General features: G+C 45.1%; 2 protein-coding genes across 2 annotated transcripts in view; one reads left to right on the top strand and one right to left on the bottom strand.

Moving 5' to 3' along the window:
* Positions 1 to 2061: 2061 nt before the first annotated feature.
* MRPL41 (mitochondrial ribosomal protein L41) lies at positions 2062 to 2698 on the bottom strand. Its single transcript, XM_007537881.3, has one exon. The coding sequence runs from the start codon at positions 2617 to 2619 to the stop codon at positions 2212 to 2214; it is 408 nt and encodes a 135-aa protein (XP_007537943.1). The 5' UTR covers positions 2620 to 2698; the 3' UTR covers positions 2062 to 2211.
* A 165-nt stretch (positions 2699 to 2863) lies between these two features.
* PNPLA7 (patatin like phospholipase domain containing 7) overlaps positions 2864 to 21340 on the top strand; it is an 88430-nt gene continuing 69953 nt past the window's right edge. The window contains exons 1-9 of the mRNA XM_016194675.2: positions 2864 to 3031; positions 4507 to 4538; positions 7427 to 7501; positions 7641 to 7728; positions 7942 to 8021; positions 10551 to 10642; positions 10831 to 10971; positions 12458 to 12617; positions 15451 to 15531. Coding sequence (XP_016050161.1) covers positions 4509 to 4538; positions 7427 to 7501; positions 7641 to 7728; positions 7942 to 8021; positions 10551 to 10642; positions 10831 to 10971; positions 12458 to 12617; positions 15451 to 15531 — 747 coding nt within the window. The 5' untranslated portion in view covers positions 2864 to 3031; positions 4507 to 4508. The remainder of the gene's footprint in view (positions 3032 to 4506; positions 4539 to 7426; positions 7502 to 7640; positions 7729 to 7941; positions 8022 to 10550; positions 10643 to 10830; positions 10972 to 12457; positions 12618 to 15450; positions 15532 to 21340) is intronic.

The following is a 21340-nucleotide window of genomic DNA, read 5'->3' as shown; positions in this document are numbered from 1 at the left end:
ATACATTTAAATTAAATCTTTTCTATGCTACTCTGTTACATTAGGAGTAATTTTTATATAAGCATATTAAAAGGTCACCTCATCATGGTAGTAGGAATGCAGATAAGGATCTCCCTTTCTGAGTTGCTTTGGTGTCAACAGTACTTAAAAATCATGGTGGATGGGCAGCTACAGAAATGGTTTCATTCATATGCAGAATAGAGAATTGAGCATACAAATGTGAAAAGAAAAAATGTCAACCTTTATCTAAGACTGGGAGAACTATAGTGGTTATCTGTGGGGATGGGGACACACACCTTTGGTGAGGGGGAAAAAAATCTATACTGGGGGCCAGCACACTGGGTTAAACACACAGCATTTAATCTAAGCACAAAGACCTGTGCAAGGATCCTGGTTCGAGCCCCTGGCTCCTCAACTGCAGGGGGGTTGCTTCACAAAACTGTAAAGCAGGTTTGCAGGTCTTACTGGTTTTTTTCCCCCATCTTCCCCTCCTCTCTCATTTCTTTTATTATTATCTTTTATTGATTGGATAGATACAGCCAGAAATCGAGAGAGAAGGGAGGGATAGAGAGAGACAGAGACACCTGCAGCACTTGCTTCACCACTTGTGAAGCTTTCCCCCTGCAAGTGGGGACTGGTGGCTCGAACCCATGTCCTTGCGCATTGTAACATGTGCGCTCAACCAGATGTGCCACCTGCTGGCCCCTCCTCTCTCATTTCTTTCTGTCCTATCCAACAACAGAAACAAAATGGGAAAAATGGTCTCCAGGAGCAGTGAATTTGTAGTGTAGGCACCTAGCCCCAGTAATAACCCTGGAGGCAAAACTATACTGTAAACTCAATAAAGCTCTAAAGTTTAAAAAATGGACTAATCAATCACATTTCCTTACTGTGGCTTTAGGAGTAGCACCCAAACCCTAGACTCAGTAACACTAGAACACCCACCCTGAGTCCAGCATTAGGGACTGCAAAATAGTTCACTTGCATAGGGTGTTGCTTTGCCATGGTGCAACCTAGGTTTGAGCCTGGCTACCACCACATTGGAGGAAACTGGTGTACCATCTCCTCTGTGCCTCTGTCTGAAAAAAGTCAGAATGGCGAAGTTCTGGCAATGACAAAGAAAAAGAAAAAATTTGCCTGGAAGATACTGTCAAATCCTTTGCATTTACTTACATAGGAGTTTGATATTAAAAAGAAGTGCACTTCTAGCCTTTGTTACTTTCTGAAACACAACATATCAAGTCAGAATTTATTATAATACCATGCTAAAGTGGGGGTGTAGAACGGCTCACCTGGTAGGTGATACGTTGCCATGAGACCGCACTGGGTTCAAGTCCAGTCACTAAATTATCTGAACTAAAAGCCCAGGAGTGGCTACACTGCATACCACAAAGCGGGGTGGGGGTTGTTCTTTTAAACTATATAAAAAGATTAATTCCCAAGTATCAGTCCACTTTATTCTAAAAATGTTGAGCCTCCTCCCTCCAGAGTTTGTATTAGGTTACTTTAGGGCACGTTAGATACTATGCAGGAGATCTGAGGGGCTATACACCGAAATGCTGAGGAAAGAAATTCGTGATGACTATAGTAACCCAAGTTTTGAGATGCAGTTTTTTTCACTTGATTCCCATTTCCCCATAAGTAGGTTTGGAACCCACAAAGAGTACGATTAGGGCGGGGTAGGTAGCATAATGGTTATGCAGACTCTCATGCCTGAGGCTCCAAAGTTCCATATTCAATCCCCTACACCATCATAAACCAGAGCTCAGCAGTGCTCTGGTTGAAAAAGAAAAATCTAAATATGAATGTTACAAAAAGATGATTATACATTGTGCCTCAGGATGCAGAATTTGGATGTGCAAATTAGTGTCATCAGAGCGAACTGCCTTGTTAATCTTCCCCCCCAGCGACCTAAGCACGTGTATCAATATTATTATCCTCCTTCCTAGTACCCTTGGGTGGGAAAACGGCTTCCAGGCAGAGGCAAGAGGCCCTGAGGTCACTACACCCTAACCTGCTAGGTCGCACGCTCTCACTGTACAATAACCAAATGCCACGGCATTGTAAGGAAGCCCAGGTCTTTAATAAAACTCGATTGGGAACACCCCCGTTCCTGCCATCACTGTCCGTGCAGTCAGGGCGGTCCAAGCCGACGGCCCGGTGGGCACAGCGTCTGAGTCCAGGGCACAAAGTTTTTGGAGAGGGCGGCGTCTACCGCGGAAAGTTTTTGGGGTACAGCTGGAAGAGCTTGCCCTCTTGCGTGGGCTCGAACCCGTACTTCTCCAGGCGCTCGGGATCAAAGGTGCCGTCCTTGAAATCCTTCTCGATGGCTGGCGCCACAGCTTCGCGAAAGAGCCGCTCTGCCGTCATGGGCGCGTCCTCGCCCTCCGCGGCCCGGTAACTCACGTAGGGCTTGAGCTTGAAGCCGTCCAGCGCCGGTACCACCAGCTCCGGTACCATCTCCGGCACCATCACGAACTTGCCGCCGCGGCCGTACACACCCGTGCCCTTGGCGCCCCGGCTCTTGTAGTTTGTACGCGGACCTCGCTTGCTGGTCCACTTGCTCATGCGGTCAGCGCCCCTCACCAGTACGCAGGCCGCTGCGCTCAGGACACCCATGTCTGTCTCGCTGCCGCCGGCGGTCTCCAACCCGAACCGCCTCGCGTAGTAGTAGCAAGAACAACTCCAATTGACTGAGCCGCGTCCAGTGCGCAGCCTCGGTCCAGCCAAGGGGCGTGGCTATGGGATCTCGCCAATGCGGGGTGAGATCGACGCTGGCATCTATGCGTGACGTCGTAACGTCGAACCTAGGGAGGCGGAACTTCGGAGGTTCGGACGTCGGGTCGACGTCTGTGCGTGACGTCTAACGTCGGGCGCGCACCTCTAGGGGCGGGGCGTCGGGAGCGTGCGGTCGCCCAGAGTCACCCCTAGGTGGCGAACCCGCGGTCTTCTCCTGCTAGGGGCACTGTCAGCTCCCCCGACCCGCGCTCGCATGACGCAGCCCCGCGAGTCCACAGGCCCTGACTGCGCGGTGAGCCACTTGGGGGCTCGCTCTGTCCTGCGTCCTTACGGCTTCTAAATGCTAACCAACGTCCCTTACCCGAGCTTCCTCTCTGACTTGTAACCCTGGTTTCTTCTAACCCTTCGCCCCAGTGCCCCCTAACACCACTTAACCCTAGTGTCCCCTGATCCTGACTTCATCCTGACTTCGCTTCATCCCGCTACAGCCCCTCAGCCCCCAGTCTCTGCGTCCCCCACTGGGACGGCTGCAGGGTTGGGGGGGGTGCTGGGGTGTGTGTGAGAGCGCTGCCGACCTGGAACAGGCTCCTCTGAGAAGGGTTTCCTCTGTGGGTCTGGATGACACGGAATCCTTGGCCCCAGAGCAGATGCTGAGCCAGTGCCACAAGCCGCACCTGCTCCCTGCTCGCTAGTGGAGGCTGCGGTTTGCAGCGGGCCCTTCCCCGATGGGATTTTGGGAGAGACAAACCCTCCCGGGAGCTGCCACTTTGTGTGTAGTGTTTGTGCTGACCCTGGAGCTTTACTGCTCCAAGCTGACAGGCGCCCCCCCCCCCCATAGAAGAGAGACAGAAAGAGGGAGAGGAGGAAAGACACCGCAACACCAAAGTTTTCCCCCCGTGCAGTGGGGACCAGGCTGGAACCTGGATCATGTGCATGACAAAGCAGGTGCACTGTTCAAGTGAACTGTCTTGTCCTCCCACCTGCCACACTTCTTTCTCCTCTCCTTCTTCTTTTTAATTTTATTTACTTTGGATAGGGAAGAAAAATTGAGAGGGAAGTAGGAGATAGAGAGAAAAGGAGACACCAGCAGCACAGCTCCACTGCTCATGAAGCTTCCCCCTGCAGGAGAGAGCGGAAGGGCTTGAACCCAATTCCTTGCACTCAATGTGCACTCAACCCTGTGTGCCACCTGCCAGCCAGCTGCCACTCTTCAAAGGGTCCTAGCAACTTGCAGGTTGAAGCTCTCAGCCCTGACTTCTCCCCACTAGTCCCTACATTCTTCGTTCCCGGGAGCCAACACGCACCTGTTTTGAGGCTCAACTGCACTGGATGGGAAGTTCTTTTGGCTCAGGCCACCATGGAGGGTGCGGGCTCCTCAGCTCTGCTTCCTGTCCAGCTTCCCCTGCCTGTAACCAATACCAGAGGTGGCAGAGTGGGGCTGGGGGATGGGTGTGTGATTGCCCTAGACTGACTGAACCTCCGCCCACACTGGCTCTTGACCTGGGGATTTGGCTGCAGTCTAGGTTCCTGGGCAACCACAAGAGGGCTGTTTACCAGAGGAAAGCAGCTTTTGTGTTCTGAAAAGACAGAATCTCTTTTGTGAAGAACACCATTTTTCATCTGGGTTTTCCTCTCATAGCGTGTGAAGTGGAAAGTTACCCAAAGGAGGAAGCCAAGGTTGAAACCATTGCTTTCCTAACATGAGCGTGGGTTGGCAGAACCCTTGCCCTCCTTTCATTTACTTTCACTCTTTTGTTTTGTTTCTAGCCATGGAGCAAGAAGAAGATGCCTACCCAGAGGTATGGAACCAATTGTACTGATGATTCAGAGCCTTAGAAATTCCACTTATTCAACAACAATAACCACAACAAGGCTACAACAACAAGGACAACAAAAGGGGGAAAAATGGCCTCCAGGAGCAGTGGATTCATGGTGAAGGCACTGAGCCCCAGCAATAACTCTGGAGGCAAAAAAAAACAAAACAACTTCCACTTAGAGGCATTTCTGAACCAAGGAAAAGTGTCTTTTAGCACCTGTTCTGCTGGCAGCTGCTTTAAACCCTCCAATATCCCCTTGCCAGCTATGCTCACAGCAGCACAGGCTACCGGGGACCCTGCCTCTTCTTCCTCTAAGATCACAGTTGTTCCTTCTTTGCTTTAGAACTTTGACTGCTTGGTTTGTTGTCTGTTTTTTGGTGCCCGGGACCTCATATATGGGAAGGGAAGTTATATCCCCGTATCTCTTCTTCCTCTAAGATCACAGTTGTTCTTTCTTTGCTTTAGAACTTTGACAGCTTGATTTGTTGTCTGCTTTTTTGGTGCTTGGGCCCTCACATATGGGAAGGGAAGTTATATCCCCCTACCCTCCTGCTTGTTTTGATTCAGTGTTTTTCTCAGTGAATATTGTTAGCAACACAAAGACCTTTATTCCTTTTTTTTTAAGAATCTACTTAATTTATTTATTCCCCTTTTGTTGCCCTTTTTATTTATTTATTTATTATTGATGTTGTTGTTGGATAGGACAGAGAGAAATGGAAAGAGGAGGAGAAGACAGAGAGAGGGAGAGAAAGATAGACACCTGCAGACCTGCTTCACTGCCTGTGAAGAGACTCCCCTGCAGGTGGGGATGTGGGGCTTGAACCAGGATCCTTCCACCGGTCCTTGCGCTTTGCGCCATGTGCGCTTAACCCGCTGCACTACTGCCCATCTCCCAAAGGCCTTTATTCCTAAGCCAGAAAACTGGATTATTAAAACAACATCAGAAAGCTGGACAGTCTGAGGTAGCCAATAGTAGGAGGTTGAATGGGTCATGGGATATCACTGTGACCCTTTCCTTACATGACCCTGCTGTCTCCAAAGTGTGGACTGAGATCCAGATCTTTATTTTATTTTATTTTTATTTATTTATTATTGTTTTTAATTTTTATTCTTATTTATTTTTATTTATTATTTTTTTAACCAGAGCACTGCTCAGCTCTGGCTTGCGGTTGTATAGGGGATTGAACCTGGGACTTTGGAGCCTCAGGCATAAGAGTCTCTTTGCATAACCATTATGCTCCCTACTCCTGTCCCAGGGGATACTCTTAAGGGTGTGATGTAGTGGTGCCCCGCTGATAGGTACTTGAGAGCTGAACCACAGTCTAGATCAGGAGGAGCTGGGGGCCAAAGTAAATGCTGCCACCGCATATTAACTAAACTAAATCCAAAGATTTGGCTTTCCTAGACCATGTGCTTGTTCTATTTTTGTTTTGTTTGTTTAGTTTTTTGTTTGTTTGTTTTTACCAGAACACTGTTTAGGTCTGTTTTATGGTGGTGGTACTGCTTCTGGTGCTAGTGCTGGGAACTGAACTGGGGACTTCAAAGCCTCAGACTTGAAAGCTTTTGCAGAATCATGCTCTCTCTCCACCCCCACTTTTTTTTTTCTTTCCTTCAGAACATTACATATCTTTTGGAGCCTCAGGCATGAGTCTCTTTGCATAACCATTATTTTTCTCCCCTGCTTATTCTTCTTTTCTCTCGATGTCAAATTCTCTCTGAGTTTCTGAGTTGCCCCTCAGATTTCCTTTAGTTCTTCCCTAATGCCATATCAGATACCAGCTCTCGGGGGAATTAGGCAGACAGTTTAGTCCTGGGCATTTGTGTAGAAACTTGAAAGAATTAATAGGCATTCCTAACTGCTTGGGAAGAGAGATGTGGACATGAAGAGGATTAGTTCTCTGTTTGCCTGTTTTCTCTCATTACTTTTTATCTTCTTGGGGAACTAGCCAGCTTTTGTGGTAGGGGTGTTCACCCATTCACCATCCAGAAGTCCTGGGTTTGGATGGGGATCCCCATTTTTTTTCTCTTCTATTCCTCCCTCTCTGGGATCCAGACTTCTGAAACTCCTAGATATCAGAGTTAGCAGGCACACAACACCCTACTCTGATGTCTCTTTTCTCTTTGGCCTTTGAACTGAGTTTTCAAAATTCCAGAGAACTGACTGCTGTTTCTGAGCACTGATGCTGCATGGGCTTCTGTGTGCCCAGGCTCCTGCAGTAAATAGATTTATTGATGATCAAGGACACTGAGAAAAGGCCTTTGTACTCATTGTGGCCAGGTGAATTTAACATTTTATATTTAGACCTCAGCTGCCTTGACCCCTGGAGCATGTGTTGTCGACCCCACATAGCTCTGCTGCCTGATGGTGCAAAGTTCATGGGTGTCTGGTGCTCTGTGTGCTCCTACGCAGGTGAGCTCAGAGGACCTTATCCCCCAAGAGAAGCATTTATTTTTTTATTAATATTTTAATATTTACTTATTCCCTTTTGTTGCCCTTGTTTTATTGTTGTAGTTATTATTGTTGTTATTGATATCATCGTTGTTAGATAGGACAGAGAGAAATCTAGAGAGGAGGAGAAGACGGAGTGGGGGAGAGAAAGACAGACACCTGCAGACCTGCTTTACCACTTGTGAAGCGACTCTCCTGCAGGTGGGGAGCTGGGTACTCGAACCGGGATCCTTGTGCCGGTCCTTGCACTTCGCACCACCTGCACTTAACCCGCTACGCTACTGCCCGACTCCCCCGGAGAAGCATTTCTTTCCAGAGATCTCCAGGGTGGGCTGATTTCTTCCTGCACCCCCAGCTCTACTCTTGCTGATGTGGGAAGCATATCCATCCTGGCCCTTTCTGACTCTGTGTTCTCCTCCAGGCTGGCTTCTGCCTGGGAGCTGCTCTGCAGTCCTGGGGATTGCAGTTGACAGAGCAACAATCACAGTCCAACATGGTAATCACTTTACACACTTCCAGGGTGATGGGTGGTCCCCGGGAGTCCCCTAGCCCCTTCATGCCTGACCCCTGGTTGGGGCTGTGCAGAGCCTCCACACCAGTCTTGCTGAGGGTGCTGTGTTTCTGACCTTTCCCAGCTGATGGGGATTATGATTGGAGCTCTCCTGGCCTTGGCCTTGGTTGGTGTTACAGTCCTTTTTGTGTACAGAAGGATTAAACAATCCCGTGAGTATATTGCTTCAGATTCACTCTCAAGGGGGTAAGGTGGGGAGAACAGGGCTCAAAAGGATGGGGGAAGACTGGGGTGGTTTGATGTGTTTTGCTCTCCTCAGTCAGAGCAGCCCTTAGGTCCTTGACAGCTTGGGCTGCCCTCAGTGAGTCTTCTCACTCCATGGCATCCCAGCAGTGACTCTTGATGGTCCCTTTGCTCTTCTGCAGGACAAGTGCAACCCACTCCTCAATACAGGTTCCGAAAGAGAGACAAAGTGATGTTTTATGGCCGGAAGATCATGAGGAAGGTAACTTATGGTGCAGGCCCTGGGTGATGGGTTCTGAGGACATGCTCCTGGCAGCCCTCAGCCTGCACTGCCTGAGCTTGTCTGCAGCACTGACAGCTCCTCGTGCTCAGAGGCCTACATTCTGACCCGCTTCTGTGTGCATCAGATCCAGCTATAGGCTCTGGGCTGGGAAAGACCTGAGATGCGGTGATAGGGTGTGGGTTGAAGCACTGGAGACTGATAAATACAGAAAGACAAGAGGCCCCGTCAGCACTTTGAGGTGACTTTGTGTTAACTAGGACAGAGGATAGAAGGCTCCTTCCAGGAACATCACTGGGAATTGATGGGCACAGAGAGCTCCAACTCTTATGTTGAGAATGGTGGTCCTACCAGAATTTAGGGGCTAGATCCCCAGAGGGTGGGAGTATTGGAGCCAGTGTCAAACCATAATCTAGTCCAGCCCTTCCTGGTTTCCCCAGCACTAGCCCAGAGTCTGACCTATACTCAAAATATGAACTTAAGTAGTTGCCAGTATCTCAAATGGCTTCTATATGTTACTTTTCTGATTACATAATTGACTCACATTCTTCGTAAAGAACCCAGAGAAGAAGGTATGTAAGTGGTTTCTAGATAGGTCTTCATTCTTGTGAGTGGAAGGGAAGATGGACTGGAGTTGCTGATGACTATGGTGCAGGTACAGTGCCTGCTCTATCCATCAGGGGACAGTATGCTGGGGCTGCCTCAGCCTCTTGCAGGGTCCCACTGAGGGACCCTGAGCAGGTTTCAAAGGAGCTCATATGGTTATGTGGAGGCTAGTCACTGATCTCTCCGGGGCCTGTGCAGGGACAAAATGGACATGGGTTGTGGGGGACAGGATTGTGGCCCAGTGGGGCCAGGACACAGGAGAAAAAGAGAAGTCATGGGGACCAAAGCTGACACTGCCAGGATAGGCCCTCGGCAGTCTCCCCGCTGCCCTTCAAGGCAGTCCAGTTGCCCTTGGCCATGGAGCTGGAGTGAAGAGCTTTATAGACCCAGAGCAAAGCCAGGCGGGAAGAAGAGGTTTGCCCTCAATGCAGGAGGAGAAATGGGCAGGATCAGACAGGACTGTTTTTCTTTATTTAAAAAATACTTTATTTTTTTAACCAGAGCACTGTTCAGCTCTGGCTTTAGTGGAGCAGAGGACTGAACCTGGGACTCTGGAGCCTCAGGCATGAGAGTCTGTTTGCATAACCATTATGCTATCTACCTTCTGACCTAAAAACACTTTTTATCATTGCCCCAGGGTTATCCCTGTGATTCAGTGCCTGCACAAGGAATCCACTGCTCCCAATGTTCACTTTTTTATTTTTTAATTTGATAGAGAGAGAAATTGAGAGGGGAGGGTGAGATAGAAAGGGAAAGAGAAGGATAAAACACCTGCAGATGGGGAGTCCAGCAGTAGTGCAGCGGGTTAAGTGCACATGGCGCAAAGTGCAAGGACTGGCTTAAGGACCCCGGTTCGAGCCCCTGGCTCCCCATCCGCAGGGGAGTCGCTTCACAGGTGGTGAAGCAGGTCTGCAGGTATCTATCTTTCCCCCTCTCTGTCTTCCTCTCCCCTCTCCATTTCTCTCTGTCCTATCCAACAATGACAACAACAATAATAACTACAACAATAAAACAACAAGGGAAACAAAAGGGAATAAATAAATAAATAATAATAAAAATTTTTTTAAACTTTTTAAAAACCCTGCAGATGTGCTTCATCACTCGTGAAACATCCCTCCTACAGGTGGAGAGCAGGGACTTGAACCTGGGTCCTTGAGTATGATAACATGTGCACTCAACTGAAAGTGACACCGCTTGGCTCCTGGCAGGACTAAATTTTTGTTGTTGTTGTAGTTATTGATGTTGTCATTGTTGGATAGGACAGAGAGAAATGGAGAGAGGAGGGGAAGACAGAGGGGGAGAGAAAGATAGACACCTACAGACCTTCTTCACTGCCTGTGAAGCAACTCCTCTACAGGTGGGGAGCCAGGGGCTCAAACCGGAATCCTTCCACCGGTCCTTGCGCTTCGCGCCACGTGCGCTTAACCCGCTGTGCTACCGCTGAACTCCCTTTTTTTTTTTTCTTAACCAGAGCACTGCTCAGCTCTGGCTTATGGTAGTATGAGGTACCTGAGAGCCTCAGATATGAAAGTCTGTTTGCATAGCCATTATGCTACCTCCCCTATTCCAGGACTGATTTTTTTTTTTTTAAAGGACTGTGGGAAGGAATTGTTTTTTTTCAGCATGAATGAAGAGGTCAGCCTTCCAGGCAGAGGACATGGCAGAACTAGGCACTTGGAGCTCTGTGAGCCTGGACTTTTTAGGGACATGGCCATGCAGGATGTCATTGTCAACAGCACAAAGGTTTTCCTCTGTATTCCGGGTGGGCAAGTGGTGAGACTAGATTCTAGAAATTGATGTCAGGACTGCAGGTGACCCAAGTGGCAGGTCCCCAATCCTGTGGCTATGAGTTGAATCTGAGTCAGTTGCAGGATGAAGCCTCAGCCTCTCCCTTTTGCTCTACAGGTGACCACACTCCCCCACACGCTTGTGGGGAACACAGCAGCCCCCAGGCAACGAACAAGGAAGAGGACCAAAGTGCTTTCCTTGGCCAAGAGGTGCTGGAAGTGCCCTTCAGACTGTATCATGTCCCAGTTGCCCTCCCTGCTGGGCACTGCAGAGCCTGTGGGATGGACACTGCTGCTGGGAACTTTCTCACCTTAGGCTCTGAAGTTCTGGCGTTGTCTGTTTTGAGCCCCTTTGTGTTTCTGCTTCAAGTGTGTGTGTGTGTGTCTCTGCTTTTTAGGATTCTGCGTTTCAAGAAGGAGTATCCCACTCTGCAGCCAAAGGAGCCCCCACCCTCCCTGCTGGAGGCTGATCTCACAGAGTTTGATGTGAAGAATTCTCACTTGCCATCAGAAGTTTTGTACATGCTAAAAAATGTTCGGTAAGAGAATATGGGCTCAGGGGCGCCGAGTGGTGGCACACCAGGTTAAGCTCACATAGTACAAAGTGCAGAGAACCACGCAAGGATCCCAGTTCAAGCCCTGGGCTCCCCCCTTCAGCAGGGTTGCTTCACAAGTGGTGAAGTAGGTCTGCAGGTGTCTCTCTGTCTCTTCCCCCCTCTACCCACCCCCTCTCAGTTTTTCTCTGTCCTATCCAATAAAAAAAAAAAAAGAGAGAGAGAGAGAGACTGCCAGAACAGTGGATTCATATAGTGTTATCACTGAGCCCCAGTGACAACCTTAGAGGCAAAAAAAATTAATGGATTAATTTTAAAAATTGATTAATTAAAGAGAGAGAGAGAGAATATGTTGGCTCAGGAGGCCTGCTACTGCAGCCAGAATCCATGTGGGCACCTCTGCCTGAACACTGAGCACAGTGGGGCTCACCTTTAGTCTGTCCTGGGTTTGGCATGCCTTCTCATCTGCTGCCCACCCCTTACAACCCCCATGGTGCGGACTCTTCAGTGGCTTGTTTCTGTTGTATTATTTGCATTCATCATCACCATCATCATCATCTTCTTCTTCTTTTTAATATTTTTGTTTATTCCTGAAGAAGATAGGCAGAGAAAAAGAATCAGATATCACTCTGTCTGGCACATGCGTTGCTAGGGATTGAACTCAGGACCTCATACTTGAAAGTCTTGTGCTTTATCCACTGCACCACATCCTAGACCACTGTTTATTGTTTTTTAAAATATTTATTTATCCCCTTTTGTTGCCCTTGTTTAGTTATTGTTGTTATTGATGTCATTGTTGTTGGATAGGACAGAGAGAAATGGAGAGAGGAGGGGAAGACAGAAGGAGAGAAAAATAGATACCTGCAGACCTATTTCACTACTTTTGAAGTGACCTCCCTGTAAGTGGGGATCCAGGGGCTCGAACCAGGATCCTTACACCGGTCCTTGTGCTTCACGCCACCTGCGCTTAACTTGCTGCACTACTCCTGACTCCCTGCTTCTCAGTGTTTTTATACATGGATGGGAATGCAGAGCAAGTGTGAAAAGAGACTAAGCTGAAAATTGAAAATCTAGATTCATATTTATCATTCCCTGGGGAAAAAAAAAAAAACAACAACCCTTTTCTCTATCTATTCTGGATTCTCCATCCTGATAACCCTGTGCCCTTCCTACCATCTGTTGTACATCCAGCTCAGATTCACAGTCACAACTTGTAGTTGATGGAAGAGCAGCGTAAGGGGGGGTCCCTGAGGTTTGAACTTCTGTCCTGGTCTGTGGCCATACCACCCTGAACATACCCAATCTTGTCTGAATTTCTCTCCTGACAATGCTGAACTTTCTGCAGCGCTGCAGGAGTGAACTCTGTCAATAGCTGGTATGGTGCTCTGTGTCCCCAGCAGCCTTTTTCCAGGGCTCTGCCTCCTTCTTTCCTCTCAGAGGAGTGTCCTCATGTGTACATTGATCTTTTCAGGGTCCTGGGTCACTTTGAGAAGCCATTGTTCCTGGAACTATGCAAGCACATGGTCTTTGTGCAGCTGCTCGAGGGACAACATGTCTTCCAACCAGGGGAGCCAGACAACAGCATCTATGTGGTGCAAGATGGGCGGTTAGAAGTCTGCATTCAGGACGCGGTCAGTACTGCCCGGCATGCATGCTGCCTATGTGTGACATGGAGGAAGTGTGGATCTGTGGTGTGTCTACTTAGAGGCCTGTCATTTTTTTTTAAATATTTATTTCCTTTTGTTGCCCTTGTTTTTTATTGTTGTTGTAGTTGTTGTTATTGATATCATTGTTGGATAGGACAGAGAAATGGAGAGCGGAGGGGAAGACAGAGAGGGGGAGAGACAGACGCCTGCAGACCTGCTTCACTGCTTGTGAAGCGACCACCCTGCAGGTGGGGAGCCGGAGCCTCAAATCGGGATCCTCATGCTGGTCCTTGCGCTTTGCGCCACGTGTACCTAACCCACTGCGCTACCGCCCGACTCCCATGGCCTGTCATCTTAAGCATTTTGTAAGTTTTCTATGGAAAAGTCAGCACAACATTTTATTTTCTGTTTTTTAGAGACAGTCATTAATGAGAAGGAACGGGGAACAGAGCGTCACTCTGTCACATGCAGTGTCAGAGATAGAACTTGGGACCTCTCATGCTTGCAACTCCAGTGCTTAATCACTGTGCCACCTCTGGGGCTACTATTTTTGTTTATTGATTTTAATGGGGGTGGGTGGGCAAGATCACCACTCAACTCTGGTATATGGTGGGGCCACTCACTGATTGAACCTGAGACCTCAGGGCCACTCAGGTATGCAGCTCCTGTGCTCTCAAACATTAAACTATCTCCCAGCCCTATTTACAAATTAAAGGGAGACCAGAGTGTTTCTCTGGCATATTTAGAGATCAAATCTGAAGCCTCACACATGCAAATTCTATACTCTACCTGCTAAACTACCTCTGCAGTACAACATTTTAAATCTGGAACTTAATTCTGTAGGAAAAAAGGCACACTTTCATCTCAACATTGAAACATAGTCATTCTTTTGATATTGGCACATTATGTTTCTCTCATGATGTACACTAAACTCAGTGACACTTAATAATTTTTTTTTTTTGTCCCCAGGGTTATCGCTGGGGCTCAGTGCCTGCACCACTAATCCACTGCTCCTGGTGGCCATATTTTTTCCATTGTTGTTATAATAGTTTTGTTTCTGTGTTTCACATGATACATTATAAGTATTTTGAAATGTCATCTCCTCAGAGCACCCCTCAGTGGTCTGTATTGATTTGCCATGATAATTTGAACCCTTGCCTTATTTTAGGTTTTAGCTCATAACTAATAAAAACTCGGGGATGGGCAGTGGTGCACCTGGTAGAGCCTACTTATTACAATGGGAAAGAACCTGGGTTCAAGCCCCCAGTCCCCACATGCTGGGAGAAAACTTCATGAGTGGTGAAGCAGTGCTGCAGTGTCTCTTTCTCGCTCCCTCTCTTTCCCTTTCCTCTTGATTTCTCTCTATCTCTAACCAATAAAATGAGTAAATAAATAATATAAACTCTAGAAAAGCAAATAAGTAAAGTATTAATTCATTGGAAAGCTAAATCCATGCTTTCTTCTTCCTTTAAAGCATACACCCTTGAATTGCATTTGGCTGTGGGTGACCTCTAGACAAAACCCTTTTGAAGTCTTACTGCTTTCTAAGGGACATGTTAGTTTATTTGCCTGGTGACATGTGACCCAGCCTTCCTACCACTTGTTACAGTCTAAAACGAACACATGGAAATCCAAGCACTATGTAAATGGTTACTCTAACCTGCACAAGTTGCCACCAGGGAGTAGAATTAGATCCAGGCCCATTCATACATGTTCTTGGGGTTTCTAGAATTCTCCGATGTGTGATGTAGTCTACAGCTGAATTTGACATTTTAGAGCTTTTGTCTAATCTTTTCCAGTTGGGGCTACAGTACTCACTGGGATTGAAATGTCATCCCAGTGAGTACTCAGGCGATGGTACAATGGATAAAGTATTGAACTTCCAAGCATGAAGTTCTGAGTATGATCTGTAGGAGTTCATGTGCCAGAGAGATGCTCTGGTTGTCTCTTTCTTTTTTTATTATATTATATTTATTTATTTATTTATTGGATAGAGACAGCCAGAAATAAAAAGGGGAAGGGCAATAGGGAGAGAGACAAAGAGATACTTGCAGCACTGCTTCACCACTCGCAAAGCTTTCTCCCTACAGGTGGGGAGCACGGGCTTGAACCTGGGTCCTTGCACATTATAACAAGTGCGCTCAACAAGGTGTGCGACCACCCAGCCCCTGTTCTGGTTCTCTTTATGCTCCTCTCATTCTCACTCATAAATAACCTTTAAAAAACAAAAAAGAGGGGCCAGGCAATGGCGCACCAGGGTAAATGCACAAAGACCCAGGTTCAAGCCCCTGTTCCCCACCTGCAGGGAGAAAGCTTCATGAGTGGTGAAGCAGTGCTGCAGGTGTCTCTCTGTCTTTCTCCCACTACCTCCCTCTTCTCAATTTATCTCTGTCTCTAACCAAAAATAAATAAATAAATAAATAAATAGTGGTCTGGGAGGTGGTGCGATGGATAAAGCATTGGACTCTCAAGCATCAGGTCTTGAGTTTGATCCCTGGCAGCACATGTACCAGAGTGATGTCTGGTTCTCTCTTTCTCTCCTATCTTTCTCATTAATAAATTAATAAAATCTTAAAAATAAATAAATAAATAAAATATTTTTGAAAGAAAGGCCATCCCAGAGTGAACTTCCATTAACTCCTCTTATCCATCCTCACTTTGCTTATCCTTTCTTTTCAAATTTATTGCACTTGTAATTCCCTACCTCTTGTCTGAAACACCAGCTTCACCTACAATAAGCAGGAACAGAGACTGATTTTTGTAACTGGTATGGGCCAAACTTAACCTCTAACCAGTGGATGATTTTTCCCAAGTACAGGATAACCCTGAAGTGGTGGTCAAAGAAGTTCTGGCTGGAGACAGTGTCCACAGTCTATTGAGCATTCTGGACGTCATCACCGTGAGTCATTCCATACCTCTACTGCAACTCCTGGTCAGCCCCAGCTTCCTGGATGGCAGATTTCTCAGTGTCCAAGACTAGTTCTGCACAGTGATAAGAGAGGGGCTGCTCTAGGATCCCTAGTAGGTCAGGGGTATAATCAAGACCAACATGATAAAAAAAAAAAAAAGAAGAAAAAGAAAGAAAGAAAGAAAGGAAGGAAGGAAGGAAGAGGAAAGGAGAAGGAAAGGGAAAGGAAAGGAAAGGAAGGGGAAGGGAAGGGGAAGGCGGAAGGGAGAGGGAAGGGAAGGGAAAGGAAAGGGAAGGGAAGGGAAGGGAAGGGAAGGGAAGGGAAGGGAAGGGAAGGGAAGGGAAGGGAAAGGGAAGGGAAGGGAAAGAAGGGAAAGGGAAAGGGAAGGAAAAGGGAAGGGAAGGGAAGGGAAGGGAAGGGAAGGGAAGGGAAGGGAAGGGAAAGAGAGAAAAGAAAAGAAAAGAAAAGAAAAGAAAAGAAAAGAAAAGAAAAGAAAAGAAAAGAAAAGAGAAAGAGTGGTCCGGAAGTTGGCACAGTGGATAAAGCATCGGATTCTCAAGCATGAGGTCCTCAGTTCTATCCCTAGCAGCACATGTACCAGAGTGATGTCTGGTTCTTTCTCTCTCTCCTCCTATCTTTCTCATAAATAAATAAATTCTTTTTAGAAAGAAAGAAAGAAAGAAAGAAAGAAAGAAAGAAAGAAAGAAAGAAAGAGAGGGAGAAAGAAAGAAAGACAACTGGGCATTTGCTTACAGGTTAGGACTGTCTCTTTTTTTTTTCCTAATTTCTTTATGGAGAAATTAATGTTTTACATTAGACAGTAAATACAATAGTTTGTATATGCATAACATTTCTCATTTTTCCATATAACAACACAACCCCCACTAGGTCCTCTGTCATCCTTCTTGGACCTGTATTCTCCCCACCCACCCACCCCAGAGTCTTTTATTTTGGTGCGATATGCCAATTCCATTTCAGGTTCTACTTGTGTTTTCTTTTCTGATCTTGTTTTTCAACTTCTGCCTGATAGTGAGATCATCCCATATTCATCCTTCTGTTTCTGACTTATTTCACTTAACATGACTTTTTCAAGGTCCATCCAAGATCAGCTGAAAATGGTGAAGTCACCATTTTTTTACAGCTGAGTAGTATTCCATTGTGTATATATACCACAACTTGCTCAGCCACTCATCTGTTGTTGGACACCTGGGTTGCTTCCAGGTTTTGGCTATTACAAATTGTGCTCCAAGAACATATGTGTACACAGATCTTTTTGGATGGATGTATTGGGTTCCTTAGGATATATCCCCAGGAGAGGAATTGCAGGATCATAGGGTAGGTCCATTTCTAGCCTTGTGAGAGTTCTCCAGACTGTTCTCCACAGAGGTTGGACCAATTGACATTCCCACCAGCAGTGTAGGAAGGTTCCTTTGACCCCACACCCTCTCCAGCATTTGCTGCTGTTACCTTTTCTGATGTATGACATTCTCACAGGAGTAAAGTGGTATCTCATTGTTGTCTTGATTTGCATTTCTCTGACAGTCAGAGACTTGAGCATTTTTTCACGTGTTTCTCGGCCTTTTGGATCTCTTCTGTGCTGAATATTCTGTCCAAGGCCTCCCCCCATTTTTGGATGGGGTTATTTGTTGTCTTGTTGTTGAGTTTGGCAAGCTCTTTATATATGTTGGTTATTAGCCTCTTGTCTGATGTATGGCATGTAAAGATCTTCTCCCATTCTGTGAGGGGTCTCTTGGTTTGGGTAGTGGTTTCTTTTGCTGTACAGAAGCTTTTAAATTTGATGTAGTCCCACAGGTTTATACTTGCCTTAGTCTTCTTTGTAATTGGATTCGTTTCATTGAAAATGTCTTTAAAATTTATGCGGAAAAGAGTTCTGCCAATATTTTCCTCTAAGTATCTGATAGTTTGTGGTCTAACATCCAAGTCCTTGATCCACTTGGAATTTACTTTTGTATTTGGTGAAATACAGTGATTCAGTTTCATTCTTCTGCATGTTTCAACCCATTGTTTCCAACACCATTTGTTGAAGAGACTCTGATTTCCCCATTTAATAGTCTGGGCCCCTTTGTCAAAGATTAGATGTCCATAGGTGTGGGGCCTCACTTCTGGGCTCTCAATTCTATTCCACTGGTCAGTGTGTCTATTCATGTTCCAGTACCAAGCAGTTTTGATGACAATGGCCCTATAATACAGTTTGAAATCTGGGAGTGTGATGCCTCCAGTTCTGCTCTTTTTTCTCAAGATTGTTTTGGCAATTCTAGGTCTTTTCTGGTTCCAGGTAAATATTTGTAGCATTTTTTTCTATTCTCCTAAAAAATGTGCTTGGGATCTTGATGGGGATAGCATTAAATTTGTAGATGGCTCTGGGTAGTATATTCATTTTGATGATGTTAATTCTTCCAACCCATGAAAATGGAATATCTTTCCACTTCTTTGTGTCTTTTTCAATTTCTTTGAGTAGTGACTCATAATTTTCAGTATACAAGTCTTTCACTTCTTTGGTTAGATTTACTCCTAGATATTTTATTGTTTTTGTTGCTATAGTAAAAGGAATTGATTTCTGGATTTCAATTTCTTCCAGCTTAGTGTTTGCATAGAGGAATGCCGCTGACTTTTGAATGTTAATTTTATAGCCTGACACCTTACTGTATTGCCTGATGATTTCCAAAAGCTTCTTTAGGATTCCTTAGGTTTTTCTGTGTATACTATCATGTCATCTGCAAATAGGGAGAGTTTGATATCTTCTCTTCCAATCTGTATGCCTTTAATTCCTTGCTCCTGCCTGATTGCTATGGCAAGAACTTCCAACACTATGTTGAATAGTAATGGTGATAGTGGGCAGCCCTGTCTAGTACCTGATCTGAGGGGAAATGCTTCCAATTTTTCACCATTGAGTATGATGTTGGCTATAGGTTTGCTATATATAGACTCCACTATCTTCAGGAATTTTCCATCTATTCCCATTTTTTTTAGTGTTTTGATCATAAAGGGATGTAGTTTGTCAAAGGCTTTCTTTGCATCTATTGATATGCCCATGTGGTTTTTGCTCTTGCTTTTGTTGATGTGGTGAATCACGTTGATTGATTTACATATATTAAACCAACCTTGCATGCCTGGGATAAACTCCACTTGGTCATGATGAACAATCTTTTTAATATACTGCTGTATCTGGTTGGCTAGAATTTTGTTCAATATTTTAGTATCTATGTTCATCAGAGATATTGGTCTGTAGTTTTCTTTTTTGGTTGTGTCCCTGACTGCTTTTGGTATCAAAGTGATGTTGGCTTCATAGAAGCTGGCAGGGAGTATTCCAGTGTCTTCAATCTTCTGGAAGACTTTTAGTTCTTCTTTGAAGGTTTTGTAGAATTCATTTGTAAAACCATCTGGTCCAGGACTTTTATTTTTGGGGAGATTTTTGATAACTGTTTCAATTTCATTAGCTGTGATGGGCCTGTTCATATTATCCACTTCCTCTTTACTTAATTTTTGGAAGTTGGTAGGTATCTAGGAAATCATCCATTTCTTCCAGGTTCTCTAGCTTGGTGCCATATAATTGTTCATAGAAGTCTTGCATGATATGTTGAATTTCTGCAGTGTCTGTTGTGATATCTCCTCTTTCATTTACTATCAGATTTATTTGGGTCTTCTCCCTTTTTTATTTTGTGAGTCTTGCTAAAGGTTTGTCGATTATGTTCCCTCTTTCGAAGAACCAACATTTACTTTCGTTGATCTTTTGTATGGTTTTCTTATTTTCAATGTTATTTCTGCCCTAACTTTAGTTATTTCTGTTCTTCTGGTTGCTTTAGGGTTCCTTTGTTCTTCTTCTTCGAGGTCTTTAAGATGTGCAATCAGCCTGTTTGTGCTTTTTCTTATTTCCTAATGTGTGTGTGTGTATGGCTATGAAGTTTCCTCTCAGTACTGCCTTTCTGTGTCCCAAATATTTTGATAGCTTGTGTCTTCATTTTTTTTTAAATGTTTTTATTATATTTATTTATTGGATAGGCACAGCCAAAAATTGAGACAGTAGGGGAGAGAGAAAGAGAGACACCTGCAGGACTGCTTCACCACTTGCAAAGCTTCCCCCCTCCTGCAGGTGGGGAGTGTGTCTTCATTTTCATTGAACTCTCAAAACATTTTTTTTAAAGCATTGTCTTTTCTTTTTTTAAATATTTATTTATTTATTTATTCCCTTTTGTTGCCCTTGTTGTTTTATTGCCCTTGTTGTAGTTATTATTGTTGTTGTCGTTGTTGGATAGGACAGAGAGAAATGGAGAGAGGAGGGGAAGACAGAGTGGAGGAGAGAAAGATAGACACCTGCAGACCTGCTTCACCGCCTGTGAAGCGACTCCCCTGCAGGTGGGGAGCCGGGGTTCGAACTGGGATCCTTATGCCAGTCCTTGTGCTTTGCGCCACCTGCGCTTAACCTGCTGTGATACAGCCCGACTCCCCTCTCAAAACATTTTATTTGTTCCTTGATTTCCTCTTTTACCCAGTAGTTGTTAAGGAGTGTACTGTTGAGCTTCCACATTTTGGGACCATAACTCATCTTTTGTTGATTGTTAAGTGTTAGTTTAAGTCCACTGTGGTCTGAGAAGATGCTTGGGATGATTTCACTGCCCTTGAATTTTCTGATGTTGTCTTTGTGGCCTAACATATGGTCTATCCTTGAGAATGACCCATGTGGACTTGAGTAAAATTCCAGTTTCTTGGGATGAATGACTCTGAAAATATACAATAGTTCCAGTTTATTTATCTCCTCATTTAGCACCCTCATGTCTTTATTGATTTTCTGCCTGGATGATCTGTCAAGTTGAAAGAGTAGGGTATTGAAATCCCCTACTATGGCTGTGTTGCTGTTAATATATTGCTGTAGCTCTTTCAGTAGACGTTTGATGTATTTAGATGGCTTCTCATTGGGTGCATAGATGTTAATAATTGTTAAGTCCTCTTGATTGACTGATCCACTGAGCATTAGTGTCCATCCCTATCTTTTTTAATTTCATTTATTTTAAAGTCTATCTTGTCAGATATGACAATAGCTGTTTTTGCCCCTTTTTGTGGGCTATTGGCTTGTATGATAGTTTTCCATCCTTTCACTTTTAGTCTGGTTGAGTTAGGTGGGTTTCCTGTAGACAGCATATTGTTGGGTTGTGTTTTCTGATCCATCTTCCTACTCTGTGCCTTTTAATAGGTGAATTCAGGCCATTGACATTTATTGATATCAAAGATTGAAGATATTTTAACGCCATTCTTGTAGATTTTTAGAGTGTTCATATATGGCATATTTATGGTGGTCTGACTATTTATAAGAGACCTTTCAGAACTTTTTTCAGGGCAGGCTTGGTGATAGTTGATTCTTTCAACTGTTGCTCGTCTGAGAAGGTTTTTATGCCATCTAGTCTGAATGACAGTCTAGCAGGATATAGTATTCTTGGCTGAAAGCCTTTCTCATTGAGCACTCGATAGATATCTTGCCATTCTCTTCTGGCCTGTAGTCTTTGTGTGGAGAAGTCTGCTGCTAATCTTATGGGTTTTCCTCTGTAGATGACTCTTTGTTTTTCTCTTGCAACCTTCAGGATCCTTTCTTTATCCTTATTCATTTCCATTCTAAATATGATGTGTCTAGGTGTCTTTAAGTCTGGGTTAATTCTGTTTGGGACCCTCTGGGCTTCTTGAACCTTTATGTCTTTGATGTTGTCTAGATTAGAGCAGTTCTCAGCTATTATGTCCTAAAGAATGCCTTCTCCTCCTCCTTCTCTTTCTTCCTCTGGTAAGCCAATA

Source organism: Erinaceus europaeus, chromosome 10 (assembly GCF_950295315.1).
Source record: "Erinaceus europaeus chromosome 10, mEriEur2.1, whole genome shotgun sequence".
Taxonomy (NCBI): domain Eukaryota; kingdom Metazoa; phylum Chordata; class Mammalia; order Eulipotyphla; family Erinaceidae; genus Erinaceus; species Erinaceus europaeus.
Note: the sequence above shows the minus strand (reverse complement) of the source record. Positions and strands in the feature narration are given on the sequence as shown.